The sequence below is a fragment of the Dermacentor silvarum genome, chromosome 11 (assembly GCF_013339745.2).
Source record: "Dermacentor silvarum isolate Dsil-2018 chromosome 11, BIME_Dsil_1.4, whole genome shotgun sequence".
Lineage (NCBI taxonomy): Eukaryota > Metazoa > Arthropoda > Arachnida > Ixodida > Ixodidae > Dermacentor > Dermacentor silvarum.
In genome coordinates, this window is record NC_051164.1 from 98,432,350 (window position 1) to 98,450,589 (window position 18,240).

At 43.7% G+C, this 18,240-nt stretch overlaps 1 protein-coding gene across 1 annotated transcript; it reads left to right on the top strand.

The window, feature by feature from the left end:
• The first annotated feature begins 2,454 nt into the window (after positions 1 to 2,454).
• On the top strand, positions 2,455 to 12,556 carry LOC119432349 (zinc finger protein 90). The gene is made up of 4 exons (XM_037699513.2): positions 2,455 to 2,562; positions 5,506 to 6,145; positions 8,376 to 8,458; positions 11,137 to 12,556. Exons 2-4 carry the CDS (start codon positions 5,675 to 5,677, stop codon positions 11,798 to 11,800), a joined length of 1,218 nt encoding a protein of 405 aa, XP_037555441.1. The 5' UTR covers positions 2,455 to 2,562; positions 5,506 to 5,674; the 3' UTR covers positions 11,801 to 12,556.
• The last annotated feature ends 5,684 nt before the right edge of the window (positions 12,557 to 18,240 follow it).

Sequence of the window (18,240 nt, forward strand, 5' to 3'; positions counted from 1 at the left end):
GTGAGCCTTTGCCCGTATGCGATGTGACTGCCGCGCTTTGGTGCATCTCCACAAGTTTTCAAGGATGTGGTTTCTGTAGAAGAAGGCATAAAATTGCAAGCAGCTGCCCCTAGCTTATAAAATAGGGCATCCAGAAGGTATTTATTTTGAAAAATTTTATCTGACTTTAAATTATTATTTTTAAAATGATAGTTTTTCTAAGGTGGCACACTCATTTGCTCAGTGGGATATGCATAACTTTTTCTATTTGTAATAGGGTAATCAACTTTACTGCATGTGCTAACGACACGAAGACAATGTCTCTTGCCGAATTTCGTTAAAATTGGCATTTCGTTTCAAAAGTTGACATTTCAGCCCTGCATCCCCCCTTAAATGGCTCACGCTGGTATGCTTAACCAATGCTCCATGAAGTACGGGGCTCCTTTACATGTGCATTGGTGCTCGTCGTTTAAAGTAAATTGTTTTTTTCCAACTCGGTGCACCAGTGAAAATAAAAAAATAACTTTTTCAGATCATGACAAGTGTTGACATCAAGGTGGAGCCAAGTAGCCCTCCGCCTATAGTGCCTCCTGTAAGTGAAGCACAGAAGTGTGCCATTTTATGTTTTGATTCTTCACACTCGGAGCTAAATTAAGCAGTAGCAACCTTCTGTTCCAAGTTGGCATTATTCAAGTCATGCTTACACTGCATAACCTTGAAGTTTGAAAAATCTGGCACAAAGGTAACATGGAGCTTCAGGCCATCGCAGAATTGCTGCTTAACAAGCTGAGCAAGACGCATACCAAGGTTGCTGCGATTTAGGAGTTTAGGCTTTATTTTCATCTGTGTGCTTCCAAGAAAACATACTGGTTCCGCCACAACTGCATAGCAGGAAAAGATATAAAAAGAGACAGCATCTAACAGTCAAGTCGCAGCTGGTTCACACCGACATGCGTAACCATATTTGGACAACATATTTCGCTCTTTTATAATGTGTGTGCAGTTTAAACTAAATAGTAAAAGCAAAATGTTTTCAAGTAAATACTCAGCCCAGAATAATATATATATATATATATATATATATATATATATATATATATATATACAGGGTGTTTCAGTGAACACATTCAAAAATTCTTAAAGGTTGCCTGTGGCAGATGACACAATTCTAGTTCATGAGCTGGTCTACTCGAAGAGGCAGACATTACTTGCACAAGAAATTGAAACGCTTAATCAAATAATTATCAGAAATTCACTAATTAAGTTGTTAAATAATTACCTGATGGCCCATATTGCAATTTACAAATTGTAGCCGTGGAGTTCACAAGGCAGTTCTACTTGGAACGAATTCTTGGGATGACACCAGTATTGAGATATTAATTCCCGAACTTTGCGGAGAAATGCATTGGCGTTTCAGTTAGTTTCTTAACAAAACGTTGCTTTAGGCATTGAAGCACAAAATTAACTGGAACGCCAATGCATTTCTCCGAAAAGTTCGGGAATTAGTATCTCAAAACTGGTGTGATCCTGAGAATTAATCCTGAGAAAAATCCTGAGAAATATATATATATATATATATATATATATATATATATATACTTTTTTTTTCTGGCTGTACTTCAGAAACTGTAATGCATTGGCATTAGCACCTCCCCAGGATACGTTGATAGTTCGCCGACTTCATAATGAAACTTCTGTCAATGACTTACTGTGAACCGTCTTCTTCCTTCCATGCAAACTATTCCATACACTGTTCCAATGAAGGAAGCGTATGTGTTGCATCACCAGCGCATTTGTTTTACTGCCACTGTACCATTCATTCCTTCCAATCTCCATAGCTGACTCCACGCAATCATGTGACCTCTGACATCACTCATTCTCCTCCCTCACTGAATGCCAACCTACTCACCCTCCGCTCCACCTCCAACTTTTAATTTTGGACCCATTCTGTCATCGGCACAATGACAGTTGCATTAAACAAGCCAGAGCTCTCAACATTTTGAACAGGATCACGCTAATGTTCTTAATCAAAATAGCTCTTAACCATCAAAATATCATTACAACTACCACCTGCACAGAGTACAAGTGCATGTTAAAGGAGCCAGAGGTGATTAGTAATATACAAAAGGCAGAAACTGTTTGCCTCTTGTACTATTGCAACGGAGGAGTAATAGCTGTCATTATCATGCTAATTTTTTTTCATTCAACACTACCCCCACAGTTTTCCTCTCAGGAGCATAGGAGTGTTTTCAGGTGCACATTGCTTGGTAGGAGTGTACCTTGCATTCATCATTTGAAGAAATGCGCTTAGGAAACAAAGTTATTGTTATGCAAAATTACATGTTGAAATTAATATGAAAGGTTTAGGACCATGGTAGGGTGAAGCCCATGTGTTTTCATGTACCGTGGCCACCGTGCTTTGCAAAGAAACAAATCTTCATGCTGTTTTGCAGGTTGCTGTTGACATGCAAGAAAAGAACCATCGGAGCCAGTAGCCCTGCTTCCAAGCGCCATCTCCCTAACCACATTGACAAGCAGTACTGAGACATCAGGAGATGCAGCCACCGTGGATAGTGTCCCGAGGTGAACTTTTTCAAGTCTATTAAACAGGATATAAAGGAATGTCTGTATGTGCTTACAGTAAGGGAAATTACATCCCTCTGTGGCTATGGCACCCTACCGCTGAGCAAGAGGCCTGTAAGTTAATTTCCGCTGTGGCGGCCATGTTCTGTGCTTTGCACAAATGCTTGTGCACTTCGATTTAGGTGCACATTAATATATTCCTGTGCATTAGTTTATTCTTGTGCAAGGGCCACATCCCTTTATAGCACATGCGCACCTTGTATCCCGCGGCCACGCAGCAGCATCGGTGCAGTACACAGATGCGTATTGGTCTCCTCTCGAGTTTGAATCACAGTTGATCATTTTTCAGCGCAAACTTGTCACTTGGCTATTGTCGTTATCATGAAAGTTGTTTCTTGGTGTCCTGAAATTTGTGCCGGCACACTTTCCCACCTCATCCTTCGTAGACAGCTGCTCGCTGAACATATGCACACCGCACACATGAGGCTTTTTGCGTGCATGTTGCCCCTACTGCGCTATCCAAAAGGTGCGTTGGTGCTCGACTGCAACATTTCGTTCATGTTTCGCATAACGTTGGGACTGTTTCATTGCGCAGCCTTATGCATGATGCAACAACCAAAGACAGCTTCCCCTTTGAGCAGCGCAGTATCACCACGGTGCAGAGGCATATCGGTCTCCTTTGTGGTTTCCAAAATCGTCCAGTAAGCACCATCAAAATTTACAACCAGACACCTCAGTAGCTTGTACTGTAGTTCTGTGCGTATGTACAGCCTCCCGCATTTTTAACTACAGTAAAATCTTGGTGATACGAGTCTCGCAGGGTCGCATGAAACGTTCGTATCATCCAAAATTTGTATAATCAAAACGCACACAAAATCAAGAAAAAATGAATATTTTTAGCAGAAAAAATTTCTAATAGTGGAACCCTATTGATACGTTCCTCGCTGCTGCGTTTTCCCGGCTGCTACGTCGCGTTTTCGCGGTGCCGACCTAAATCCTACATTGACTTCCATGTATTAAGTTCCCCTTGATACGACGCTAATCTGTAATTTTCCTGTATCTTACGTTGCTTTTGAATGTGGCGGTCACGTAAATTTAGCAGTGCAGCCAGCTTGTATGATGCAACAAGTGACCGGTGCGTTGCAACAAGTGACCGGCACATTGCAACAAGCGAGCGGCACGTTTCCGATACGGCGCGGCCGCCGTATCTTGAAAGCGATCTGCGACGTGCACAAAGCGCACGCCTGCGTGGGCCTCATCTTCAAAACGATCTGCGATGTTGACAAAGTGCGTCTAGTGCCTGACAGCTTAGTATGCGCTGTGCTTTCGCTGTTTAGTTCGCTTTCAAGCGAGAGACAGCCAAAGGTCAATTTGCGCTGCTGCTGCTGCCCGCTTCCTTACTCCAGCGGTTTGACAGCGAGTTTCCGCGGTCAGTGAGCGAGATGCGTTCATGTTTATCTGTGCACGCGTGACACTGTGCTTGTTAATTTAGTTAGTAAGCGAATGCTTACAAGTTTATGCAGCCGATAAAGCTACTATCCTGACTTCGTACAGCTGTCTACTAATTTGTTATCTCAATCATTGCTTCACCTTTGGGGCGAAACTGCAACTTTTTTTTTTCCCCACGGTCCCTTGAAAAACGTATCAACGAGGTTCTACTATCAGTGTGCATTTTCTTCTTGCCCAACTCGTCAACGATCGCCTTCTGGAAAGCGTAGGAGCACGCACGTGGTGTCAAGAATGTTTTCACATGCCACTGAACGCCTCAGCCCGCCGAGTGCAGGGAGCGTTTTGGCCGTCATGGCTGCTGCCGCGTCGCGTTGCTGCAGCGGTCCTTGTCTTCTTTCTCGCTGGTCAAAGCATCAGCTAGGCTGTGATGTGGTCCGGTCCGCTCGACGAGGGAACCAATGAAAGATTGTGCAGGTGCGTGGCGTAGCTGGTTGCTTGGCGACTATGGATCCCGCCAAGATCCCGCTGTGCTGGCTTGTCTGTGCCGGTCCCTCCGCTGGCTCGGCCGCCGCCGCCGTTGCTCATGCATTTGTGTGATCCACAGTGGCGCGGCAACGCGTTCCTAACCCCCAATGTTTTTCGTATTGCGAGCAATGTATTGCGGCCGGGGAATGTTACGAATTCGTATCACTCCGAAATTTGTACCAGCCGTGATCGTGTCACCGGGGTTTTACTGTATATCGCGCGACAACACTATAATATGGTTGTGCGTCGTCCTGAAGGGAGCATCGCATTAGACGACTCTTGCACAGGAGAGTGCTTAGTGCGCTTGATAATACTTCTGCCGGTCTCGCTGATTATCGCCACTTAAAGGTGTTAAAATGACGCGTGATGGACGCTCACGCGATATAGTTAAAAATGCGGAAGGCTGTAGATCATGTCACACATGGACTTCGTGCTTCGTACATACTGTGCATGTTCATACAGTGAGTTTTTGTCAATCCCGTGCCACCTGAAACATGCGTGGGCACTATCGTTTTATGTGAGAATTCCAGAAGCTTTTTCATGGTACAACATTACATCCGACGACGGCTTCATCTTATAATGCAGGCTTGCGGTGAACCTGATTTCAGGTGTTCCAGCTTCACGGTTAACTGCCAGAGGCAATGAATGGGAAAGCAAATGAAGCTGAAATAAAAGCTTCCCAAGTTTATCGCACACAGCGGCAAAAAGCATATCGGTTTTTCAGAATAGATCCAAATTTATTCACTTTTTAGCAGTGCATAGGCTTTTCCATGTATTGTCTTACTTGCACTGGTGCTGCCACAGTTCAGTTGCAAGTGCCCAGTCTGTTACCTAATGGCTGCACTAAGGTACTACTCTCCAAAGGATCGCCCGGCTGTTCTTTATAGTATCAGAGTGACTACGGGCATGATGCAACAACCGCTTAAGTAAATACCTATTACTCTTTGTTTTATTTTTTCCTATGTGCAGAATCTCCGATGGCACTTCGGGAACTTCAGCGAGAAAGCCTGGCAGGACTGTCAGCAGGTGTGATAAGAGTAGCGCACGTAGGCGTTGCTCTTCAAACGCAGCGTCTGCAACCGATCACCTGCCTAAGCGCACAGGTGAGAAAACGCACGCCTGCCCCATCTGCGGCCGAATGTTTGCCTTGAGGTACCAACTCGCCAACCACAATCGTAGCGTCCACACCGCTGAGATGCGGTTTGCCTGCGAGCTGTGCCCATCCAAATTCCGCAGGAAGACATCACTGGACAGGCACAAGCAGTTACACGAAAGGGGAGTGGACCTGTGCCACTGCCCCGAGTGTGGCAAGACCTTTGAGCGGACGACAGCGCTGCAGCAGCACCTGAAGTGGCACAAGAAGGACAAGCCATACCCGTGCCACCTCTGCCTGGCCAGATTCACAAAGAGACAGAATCTGGAGGATCATTTGCAAACACACACGGGTGAAAAGCTGCACAAGTGTACCGTGTGCCAGAAACGCTTTGCCTGGAGGGCTGGCCTGAAACTGCACATACGCCGGATACACGGTGGAGCTGCCGAGGCGACTCCTGAAGGCACGGCGGACATTTCCTTGCTGAGTGCTAGTCCTTCAACTGCACGGTCTCCAGTAAGTAAAGGGGATGTGGAATTAAACAGTTTCGCTTTTTGATTTTTCCCTCTTGAAGCTAAATTAATGGTGAATTGCGACTTTGTGTTTTAGTTTGTCATTATTCAAATCATGCTCACACTCACACTGGATAACGGGAAGTTTGAAGGAACATCTGGCACAGAGGTTACAGAATGCAGGTTTCCCACTGCCTCTGCTTCATTCTATAACAAAATGGCTGCTAAATAAGCTGCACAAAGAGCAGTGCAATGATGCTGTTGATGGAACCTTCATATGAGGCAGTGCCATATATTCGTATGTTGTCGCACAGTCTAAAATAAGAAAAAAAAAAAACATGCTGTCAACCTTCTCTTCTCTGCAGCATGCTAGATGTGCCAGCTTTGCAAACTCATTGGAGTTCAAGCAAGGAAATGCTTTGCAATGAAGTAGGAGGATCAATATATATCACGTTTCACGTCCTATCGCAGAAGAAATATACTCCCAAGCTGCGGACATTGTTATGTTAGACCAACAGAGCAAACTCTCTCTGGTAGGATGTGACCACATTTTGGATGTCTGAAATCAGGGGGCGACTCAAAAAAGTCAGCTTCAACAGAAATGTGAAGCATTGAGAGCAATAGCAAAGTCTTAAATATTTGTGTAGTGGAAGGAGGGTTCATAGTGTTACAGATTGTATAAATTGCGGTAAACATTCACTTAATAAATAAAAAATAATGGAGTCACATGCCTGCAAACAAACGTGAACAGATCTCACGCGATGACCACGAGCAGCTGCTATCACGACTGTCACTCACGCTTGCAAAACTCAGGTTACTTGACCTTCAACAGTACGTGCTCAGCTAGACAGCGTGCATAAAGCCTCCATGCTTGCTCTAAGCCCTGGCACCCGCAGCGTATGCTTTCAACATACTGTGCACGAGATGCATATGGTGTGTAAAACAAAAAGAATGCAATGGGACAAGGAACAGAGACAGGGTAGAAGCTGTGCCATACTGGCCGTTTATGTGAACTTGACAGAAGAGGGTTGAGTAGGATGTGCTCCCTCTCCCCTCCTCGATAAAAAAGCCGGCCACAAGAGATGTGCGACAGGGTTAAGGGAGATGGAGGGGACATGAATATTGCGCGAAAGGTACTCTGGAAAAATACAAACATAATAAAGAGAAAGTGTTGATATGCTGAGCGCAAATTAAGCATGAGTGAAATTTATTAAAAGCTTTGTATAAAATTCAGTACACTTATGAAATCTTTATGCTGTAACCTATGAACAATGCAGCGATACATAGAAGTCTACATGACAACAACATATTTAATAAGGAACTAGGGGAAGTTTAAGAACTTAGGAATAGATTCACTTGCAACAATTCATTTGTCTGCTATGTATAAATGTGAAACAGCGCTCGCATTGCAGCTTATGATGTACCGATTTAAGGGGATCTGAAAAACGGGCAAGTGGGATTCTTGTATGATGCCTAACAATTAGCTGAAAGCGTTGTGAAGGAAAAACTGGTTGTGCCAGTAGAAAACTGTACATGAAGTGGCAATTCTAGCAATGTCAAGTCTCGAGACCAGGTACTTGCTTCATCAGAGGGCACCAAAATGCACTTTGGCACACGCTTGCAAATCCTGAAATATTTTGTCCCCGTCCGTACTTTGCGACGATTGATGAAGTGTTTAGTTGTGTAGCGATGATTTACGGTTAGCAAGAATTGACTGACAGGTTAGTCGGCTCATGGTCACAGAAACAGAAAGATGGATCTGGAAATTTTTGTGATGGCCTACAATTTCCTGATTGTAGACTTGCTCCAAGTGATGGTAAACAGCATCACCTTGGTTCTGTCCAGCCACGTGGCACTCTCATATTTTAACTTTTGGCACAAGTGGTGGTGGACACCCCATATATATTTATTTTATTTATTTATTTAATATAATAATAATATAATATATAAGATATATATATATATATATATATATATATATATATATATGTATGTACACTAGGCCCGTAGCCAGGAATTTTTTCCGGGGGGGCACTTGCTGAAGGCCTTGACTATTTGAGGAAAGCACCTATTTTTCAGTAATTATTTGCAGTTAAGATCAAAATTTCGAGGGGGGGGGGGGCACACAAACATTTGTGTTGGAACAATAGCACACACACACTTTCTTTTCCTTTTCCACTTCGACACTCGTAACGCTAACACATTAAACAGAAAAATGTACATGCTGTTTGTAGGGCCCCCTGAACATGGATGGAACCCCACAAACAACCAGCACTGAAACTTCAGGAGACGTGGCCATCTTGGATAGCAACTCAGGGTGAGCTATCCCAAGTGCACTAAAACATGATCAGATAAGATTCCAGTGAATCAAATTACATTCTGCGGCATCAAAGTGGTTGTGGCATTCTGCTCCAGAGCACCAGGCAAAGCTTTCAGTTTCTGGCTGTGGAGATCGCGTACCAATGGAGGCAGAATGCAGAAACGTTTGTGTAACTTGGATTGAGGTGCATGGCCACCCACAATTTTCATTGGGATGTTAACTCTTCTTGTTACTCCAGAAATGCGCTCATTGTCAGTGCATTTATGTTTTACCAATTCGTTTTAATTTATATTAGTTGCAGTATATACCATGATTACACAAAATTGTTGCTTGATCATTATTGTTTCACATGAAAGTAAGGCAGAAATAATTTCTCTGGGAGTTCAGCAGAATTATGTGAAAATTAAGAAAGCGCCTGAAAAAGCGAGATTCAAAAATAATAATTTGCTATTGCTACTGCAGTGTAGAGAGAAAAAAATCTACAGTATGCAATATGTGCCTTACTTCTAGTTTTCAACTTGTTTAAGTTCAAACATACAAAACGAAAACGGAGATTCGTTGGCATGAATATTAGCCACATTGATGCCCGTGCTGTGTGGGAAAACTGTAGCTTCGCAAATTGCAAAAATTGGTATATACCTACTGGGCAGGAAGCATTGACTTCTGCATAAAGTGCCTGGTTTCTTTCTTTCTCCATTCTTTAGGCTCCTGATACAATATAGGTCAGGCGAGAGAGCATCCAGTAACCTACTCATAATCTGTTATCTGGATCAATCAGTTCCGCTCTGCAAGCAAGTTGGCTCCATGCATCTTGAATTGATGCTGGTGCCTGTGCATGCTTTGTATAGCATGTGTACAGTACCGATTAAGGGAATTTTTGTAGGCTGTGTTCAAAAGGTAAAAGATCAGCGTGCTAGTCAAAGTTCTGTGGAAGGTCGCTCTGAAATAGACCGCGTGATCTTGTGTGAATGAAAACTCTCAACCACAAGAAAAATTTCTCATAAGAAGCTGGCTGGACATACACTGTCAGAACGTGAAGCTAAAAGAAACCCACTGGTGGAAAAAAATAAAGTTACACCTGATATTATTCAAGCATCAAAACAATGTGCACTCCTGCTACACCTTCTGTACTTTGCTAGATTTTTACGAAAATTGTATAATTTGTGCCATGCCTGCGGCACGCCTGCACCGAGGCAGCAGATGCTTGAAATCTATCAGTCAGTCTCCCACGATTATAGTGTAATATTGGGTTGTTATCAAAGAACACAGGTGAGTGCTATGAAGCATTAAATATCTTTGAAGGCCAGTAACTACGTACTGAACAGAGAACACTATTGGATTAGGCTGATGCATTGTGATGAGAAGTAACTGCAGCAGTCATCACTTGACGATTCCTACACATCTAATTACCATTCGCACCGCAGACGAAAAGTACTCTTGCCCATTGTATCCATCTAATTTGGCTATGAAGGCGTGTTTCTCAACACGACGTCTTGCAAACACCGGCGATATTCGAGACAAGCATATGCATGCACGTATGCATATATCGATTCTCATTCAAAAACATGGCACTACTGCTCTACTTAGACTTAAATGTTTGCAAGCGAAAATGTGTGCCTCGTAGCTGCGCCAAAAGGTTGATTTGCTGCTCCAAAGGGAGGTTTTAGCTGCATCAGAAGCTGCTCTGAAGTGGCTTGGACTAATCACATCACGTGTGATTGGCAGCGTAGATGTCAGAGCAAGAAATTACACAACCTGGCTGAATCTCCTGTGTCTTCACTGCTACTGTGACTTAAAAATAGTTTAGCCAAGTCGACCAAAGTGCCCATTTTGCAATCTTCGGTTTGGAAATGTGAGGAGCATTAGAGGCCAATCAGTTTTGGCGATACCACCTGTTAAACATTTATTCTTGATTACTCCCCATTCTGCCTAATATTGTCAAATCTGATCAAAAGTTAAATGTTCCGCCTAGGTTTCATACATGCCACAGTGTTGCTAATGGAAGAGTACTGACAAGATTGTACTTGATTTGGCATTTGCATTTTGGCACAGCTTGTGAACAGTTTAGTGCACAAACAAAAATTTCCTGAGAGTAATGTTCTGACTTTGACCTTAATCGTGCATACATATAATATACACAGGCATTTCCTCAGATTACACATTGAATAAGATAAAAGTAAACACAATTGTATGCATTGTGGTTAGTTGTATAGCATTTAGTCCACTGCTTCACTAAAGCTTTGCTGTACATAGATTACAGCATGTGCAATGAATCTGCAACCTTTTTCTTTTTTCCCCCCAATCCTGTTAATTTTGGCAACTCGCGCAATATACCTCAAGCATACTCTGCTTGAAAGTCTGTAACAGACTCTGCACATGGCCATGCTTACTCACTGTGAATACATAGTGGCTTTGTAAATCTCATTGCTGATAGGGAAATCAGTTCATTTTTGGTCTAGCATGACTGCAAGTTTCTCCCCATCTCATCTCAGTTGCAGTGGCGCTAACATAGCCGAAACCGCAGTGTCCAATCTGTTATGCAGCTTCCGCACTGAAGTCCTCTCTATGTCTTTCTCTTGTTGTTTTTCACAGTGTCTAATTCTATAATCAGTACTACCGTGCTGCCAACCACTGCTCAAATAAGTACATGCTATACTTTTTCTTCCAATGTGCAGAATATCTGGTGGCACTTTAGGAGCTCCATTGAAGAAGCCTGGCAGCAGGGGTCATGAGTGTGGCGTGTGTGGGCGGCGTTTTAAGTGGAGGCATTGCCTGAAAAATCACCAGGTGCTGCATACGGGTGAGAAGCCATATGCCTGCTCCATCTGTGGTCGGAAGTTTGCCCAGCGCACCGGCTTCCTTAACCATCGGCGCAACCACACCGCTGAGATGCGGTTTGCCTGCGAGCTGTGCCCGTCCAAATTCCGCAGGAAGATATCGCTGGACAGGCACAAGCAATTGCACGAAAAGGGAGTGGACCTGTGTCACTGCCCCGAGTGTGGCAAGACCTTTGAGCGGATGACAGCACTGCAGTGGCACCTGCAGTGGCACGAGAGGGACAAGCCATATCCGTGCCACCTGTGCCCGGCCAGATTTATAAACAAGGTGGATCGGGACAATCATGTACTAGTGCACACAGGTGAAAAGCCGCACAAGTGTCCCGTGTGTGAGAAAGGCTTTGCCTGGTGGTGTAACCTGAAAGCGCACATGCGATCTACTCACGGCAGTGTCAAGACAGCCGAGGCAAGTGTTGAACAGCAGTGCAGAGATGATATTGCCAGACAGCCCTCCAGATCATCCCTAGTGTACTGCTACCAAACGTGCTACAGCTTCTCATGAAGGACACAACGGTGAAAAAAATAAAAGGCATGGCTCGAACCCATGTATGGTGGCTGACCTTGGATGAAGACATCAGTGCTGCGGTGTGTCAGCGTCATGTTTGTCAAGAACACGAGCGAACTGGGCAGCCAACATCTTTGACGCTGTGGCCGTTGCTTGAAGCAGGTTTGGTCATTACTTCAGATTGACTTTGTTGGACTTGTATATGTAAATTAATTATGGGGTTTTACGTGCCAAAACCACCATATGATTATGAGACACGCCGTAGTGGGGGACTCCGGATTAATTTGGACCACCTGGGGTCCCACCCTTTAACCTTGTATAAATAAATAAATGCTAAAAAAAAGACAGCTTACACTGTGACTGTGCTGTGTGTGCCGTGCAGGCCTGTGACTTAGACGCCAAATAAAAATAAATGAATAAATATAAGCAATGCAAAGGGTGCACATATATACGCTGCGTGCATCTCACATCGCAAGAGAAGTGGCAGGATAGAATGCCAACGATGGTGATAATGATGATTATTGGCATTCCCTTTGAAACGCAGGTGGTGACGTAGTCACCTAGCCAGCTTGATTTAATCAGGTACACAATATATATTTTTTCTAGCATTCTTGTATACATCTCTTTGAACTTCATTTTCTTCCTCAAACCTTCTTTAACTACCTTGTACCTCTACCTGTGCATCTGCTACATGGCGTTCTAGCTGGTGTGATAATATGCAACTGCAATGCAAAATGCGCACGTATCGCGTGTCGCATCGTTTGTCTCCTCGCGTGCTAGGACATGTTTATAGGGCATTTTTCCCACTGCATGCTAGCTAGCGCTGGCGTGGCTCAGTGGTAGAGAAGCTGTCTCCCGTGCCGCGGAAATACCCGGGAACATTTTTTTTTTCTAATTCCCGGCGATGGCAGCGGCTTTGCCTCAACATGTCTATATCTACGGCGGTGCACCCCTTACAGGGATATTGTGCAATGTGTTGAATTCTCGATCATAATGGCGCTAATTATTTCCGTATCTATTATTTACCTACTCTGCGACTAAATTTAGCTAGTTGTGGGCACCACCGAAGGTGCCTTCCAGACACCATTGCCTTGCGAGAGCCCTGCTTATTCCAGGCGAATTCGTTCCATTTCCTAAGTTTGCCGTACGGCGGCTTTGCCTCAACATGTCTATATCTACGGCGGTGCACCCTTTACAGGGGTATTCTGCAATGTGTTGAATTCTCGATAATAATGGCGCTAATTATTCCCGTATCTATTATTTACCTACTCAGCGACTAAGTTGAGCTAGCTGTGGGCACCGCCGCAGGCGCCTTCCAGACACCATTGCCTTGCGAGAGCCCTGCTTAGTACAGGCGAACTCGTTCCATTTCCAGAAAGTGTGCCGTGCGGCGGCTTTGCGTCAACATGTCTATATCTACGGCGGTGCACTCTTTACGGGGGTATTGTGCAATGTAAAAAATTCCTTTCTTGTGTCTGCCTTTTAGACATACATATCAATTGACTCAGCTGTTACAGCCGCACGATTAAATTCTCCACTATATTGGTGCTAATTACGCCCGTATCTTTGATTTTACCTATTCTGCAACTAATTTTTGCTAATTGTGGGCACTGCCTTGAGCGAGCCCTGCTTAGTCGAAGTGAACTCGCCCCATTTCCCGAATGTGTGCCGTACGGCGGCTTTGCCTCAACATCGATACATCTACGGCGGTGCACCCTTCACAGGGGTATTGTGCAATGTAACAAATTCCCTTATTGTGTTTGCTTTTTAGATATACATATCAATAAACTCAGCCGTTACCGCCGCACGATTAAATTCTCCATTATATTGGTGCTAATTACACCCGTATCTTTGATTTTACCTATTCTGTAACTAATTTTCGCTAACTGTGGGCGCGCCCTGCTTAGTCCAACCAAACTCGCTCCATTTCCCGAGTACGGCGGCTTTGTCTCAACATGTCTATATCTACGTCGGTGCACCCTTTAATGGGGTATTATGCAATGTGAATTCTCAGTCATAATGGCGCTAATTGTTTTCGTATCTTTAGTATTTACCTACTCTGCAACTAAATTTAGCTAGTTGTGGGCACCGCCGTAGGCGCCTTTCAGACACCATTGCCTTGCGAGAGCCCTGCTTAGTCCAGGCGAACTCGTTCCATTTCCCAAGTTTGTCGTACGGCGGCTTTGCCTCAACATGTCTATATCTACGGGGGTGCACCCTTTACAGGGGTATAGTGTGATGTAAAAAATTCCTTCTTGTGTTTGCCTTTTAGATATGTATACCAATAACTCACCCGTACCGCCGCACGATTAAATTCTAGATTATATTGGCGCTAATTATGCCCGTTTCTTTGATTTTACCTATTCTGCAAATAACTTTGGCTAACTGTGGGCACTGCTTCGCGCAAGCCCTGCTTAGTCCAAGCGAACTCACTCCATTTCCCGAACGTGTGCTGTAAGCTTGCTGCTTAAAAGCACGAATTATTTGTTTCATTAATTCTCGGAAAGCTTGGGATCGGCGTTTTCCTTCACCCTGGTCTCGCCGAACGGAACGACTGCAAAGAGGGGGTAAAGAAACAGCTAGCAGCATGTGGCCGATGACCCTTGCTTGACGAGCGAAGCACAATGGGATAATTGATAGTCAGCAGCGGGTGACTATCGCGGTGACGGCACAGAACGAGTAAATGCCGTAGTCATCAGGCACTGCGCGCACTTTACCCAATGTTACCGTTGTTGGGAAACCGTTTCCAAGACCACAGCCAATTGACCATCGTAGGAAGCCCTTTCAAAACGAGTGTTTACTTGACAAGTGTACGCGAACATAAAGTGTCGCATTGACAGCTTTCGTTGACTAATGGCCCGTAATTATTAAGCTACTACGCTATCGGGTATTTCCAGAGTGTACGCGGTTACAAGCGGGAGACGGGGCGACAACGCATACGTTAAACACCCTGCGACTTTGGTTTGCAGGTGCTGCCTGTTTATTAGTACCTTATTCTGCCCTTGGTGTTGGGCTCTGTGGCATTGCGCGGGATACGATTGCTACGCATTTGTGACCCTCCCCCTTTGGTGCTTTGTTGTTTTTTGTATGTTGTTTTTAGGGAGAGGACAAACACCATAAAAGGTGGTAAAGGAAAGGGCGCTTGTATGAAGCGCAATGTTGAAATAGCCGGCGGAACTCTCACGCGACGATCCTTGTACAGGATTAGTGTTGGAGCGCCGGCGGACTACTCTCATAGCAACTCGATGGTGATTGGGTTGTAAATGTTTGGGGCGGGGCACCGAAGGGTAGAAAACGTGGCCCCGTTGCCCCGACCAAGCGTTCTGGACACAACTTACGGTGTTATGCACCATCGGATCTGCTGATATCATCATCATCAGCCTATATTTATGTCCACTGCAGGACGAAGGCCTCTCCCTGCCGATATAGGGTCGCCCTACGTGTGCCAGTTCCACCTTGCATCTCAATGTGTATTTGTTGTAAATAGTTCTTGTAAATACAAAGTTTCTCAATCACAATGGCGCTGATTATTCTCATATTTTTACTATTTACCTACTCTGCGACTAAATTTAGCTAGTTGTGGACACCGCCGAAGGCGCCCTTCAGTCACCATTGCCTTGCGAAAGCCCTGCTCGTATGCATCACATGAATCTGAGTAACTTTTTTTCATCGTTTTTCAACCTGCCATAGAATACCACAGTCCTACTCAAATATCCGCAATATATTCCAGAGAAGCATAAAATTCATCACTTTTGTACGCTTTAGATATCTGTTTAGATGGAGTTTACAGAATTGTGATATATGAAATTTATAATTTTTTTAAAACTGATGATCTAAAGATATAAATTCTAACAGATGCCTCCATTTTGCCTGAATGCAGTAGGCTTCGTCAAATCCAGTGCAGAATTTCCATGCAGAATGCCAAGAGATTTCTTCATTCTCATGTATTTAGACAGAAGCTCCTAAAGTAAAGCTTCTTGTATCCACATATTGTCACCACCATTGCTGTTCCAAGATGTATTCTCAACACATTTACGCAAATGCTTCTCTACTATGCTAAGCTTCTTTAATAAAGCCAAGCATACAGAAGAAGCTAATCACAATGCATATTGACCGTACTCAAATCGTCCATCCTTGAAAGGTCTCCATTAGTTCTTTCGTCAGGCAAGGTGCTGGAATTGCTGCTTTGTGGAGAAAGCGTCACATTGTAGTCACTGACGATCAACTCAAGCTTTGCCCACATTGTCGACACGAAGCGCGTGATTTCCTTGGTGAGTTGTTAGCTCAGAAAGAGCGGAGAAATGCAGTTATGATGTACTTTCCTTGTTTCGTTTTTCCTTGGTTTCGTTTAATGTTTACTTGAAGAGCTTCAAATGGTTTCGAATGGGTATTGAAAAAAAAACAAAAAAAACCAACCGGGAATACTAAAACTTACCGCGCACTCTGACGTATCCTCCGTAGAAGGCTACAGCGTGGAACCAATGCCTCCTTTGGTGGAACCGACGAAGACAAAGGTAGGAACTTATAACGTAGAACACAGAATTATGAATTATTCCTATTATTTCACTAATACCTTATGACAAAATGCTTTATCTCAAAATTCTTAATAGAATTTTTCTAACAACTGCTATGCGGATTAAGTTTTTGTTAAATTTCTCATAAACATAGTTGAAACTGCCTGCTTCTTGGCCAATCCCCCGTAGTGGGTATGCGCCAAAGTTTCGGAAACAAGACGAGCGCTGTGTCTGTGTTTTTTGTGTGCCTCTCCCGTCTTCGTCAGTTCTGCACTGTAGCCTTTTACGATGTTAAACTAACAAGCCCAACTGGTTACTCTGCTCAACTTCGTATCCTCCGTGTTGTAACGTTTTCACCACGTATTGGGCCACCACAGTCGGCCTCAATCACGTTACGGTAGGCTTCCTTCTTTTTCCTTCCTCCATGGTGCTGCTACAATTTCTCTCCCGAGCATAGCACACGCCCCGCGCATGCTCTCCTTAACGTCCCATGTCAAGGCAACATGTGCACGGTACGGAGAGGAGGCAAAGCACACGCAGCTCCGCGAGGTGGTTGCTAGGCAACGCGCAGTGTCGTCATCGCCAGGCATAGCTTTTTTTCAATCGACGAGCACGGCTTTACGGATAGCTTAACAGCTTCGCTGTTAAAAACTTGCGAGGTGTGTGTATCTCAAAATTTGGAGGGCTCATGCAGCAACGGTCTAGTTTACAATCCACAATGCCAGATTTGCTTCAGTAAGCTTCACTGCATTACAGCCCTGCAATGCGGCGAAGCATACTACCTGCGACAGTCCATTATCTGAAAGAGGATTGCCATGCTGCTTCAAGAACACACAAGGCACCGCAGTGCGATACAACTGCTCCATAAAGAAATGGATGGCACTCAGTTTTTTTCGAGGACTCCCTAGGCGATATTTATAAATAGCTGACTTGCTTTAAGTACTGGTCGCAAATGTATTAGGTAGTACTGTAAATTCAGTAATACTGAATAGCAGATTTCAAATCAAATATCAAATAAAATGAAAAAAGAGCCATATATCGAATATCAGAATTTTTTTCACAATATTTATAGCTTACAAACTTTGGGTGAGAAAATCGGTGCCGTACATGCTCGGGAATCCCCTAGCAAGAATGTAGCAACCTATCAGTAACTCAGGTACATCAACTCTTATTCAAGGGAACACCAAATTAGTATGCCAGCACTGATTAAGCTCAGCTCTAGTTTATGAAAGCCTGTGTTTTATCAACGTAATTTTTGTTGAATAGAGTCAAGTGCTTTCTTTCCTCTGAAACTGATGAATTAGTGGTGCTCTGTTGTACTGAATACCAATAAAGTTCTGTCGAATAGTAGTCCAATGTTTTGCAGCAATCCTTTATTTTTATATCGACGAGGGTCCTCGGCACGTGCGACATGTGGCATTGTACGGGTCTCTATACCGAATTTATAGAACATTTGAAAAATTGAATGGTAGATATTCGATTCACGAATCAAATTATTCAAGCACTTACTTTTCGATTGAATTCAGTGATATTCGACTATTCGCACACCCCTAGTATTAAGTGATTTCTGAGTGTATATATATGCATGATCATGCATCATTCGCAAGGCGAGAATGAGCAGGACCCTTTTGATTCTCTTCCTTTAATAGTAGTCAAGAGGAAGAAAATCATTATATCATTAAAACAATTTGTATACTGAGGTTAAAAATACATGGTACTTATGGACAAAAATTATCAACATTTAAATACTTCATTATATCCAGAATTCTGTTATATTGAAGTTTTTTATATCGAGGTATAACTTAACGAAACGCACAATATTTGAAACTACTATTCGGAAATTCGAATATTAGCACGACACTGAAAAAGGCTCAAAACGTTTGCAACCACAAGCGCAAGTAGTGAAAAAAATTGTGATGCTTT

Coding starts and splice junctions, on each gene's coding strand:
- LOC119432349 (XM_037699513.2), top strand. CDS start 5,675: ATGTTTGCCTTGAGGTACCAACTCGCCAACCACAATCGTAGCGTCCAC. Junction 6,146..8,375: donor CTTCAACTGCACGGTCTCCA/GTAAGTAAAGGG, acceptor TGCTGTTTGTAG/GGCCCCCTGAACATGGATGG. Junction 8,459..11,136: donor ATCTTGGATAGCAACTCAGG/GTGAGCTATCCC, acceptor TCCAATGTGCAG/AATATCTGGTGGCACTTTAG.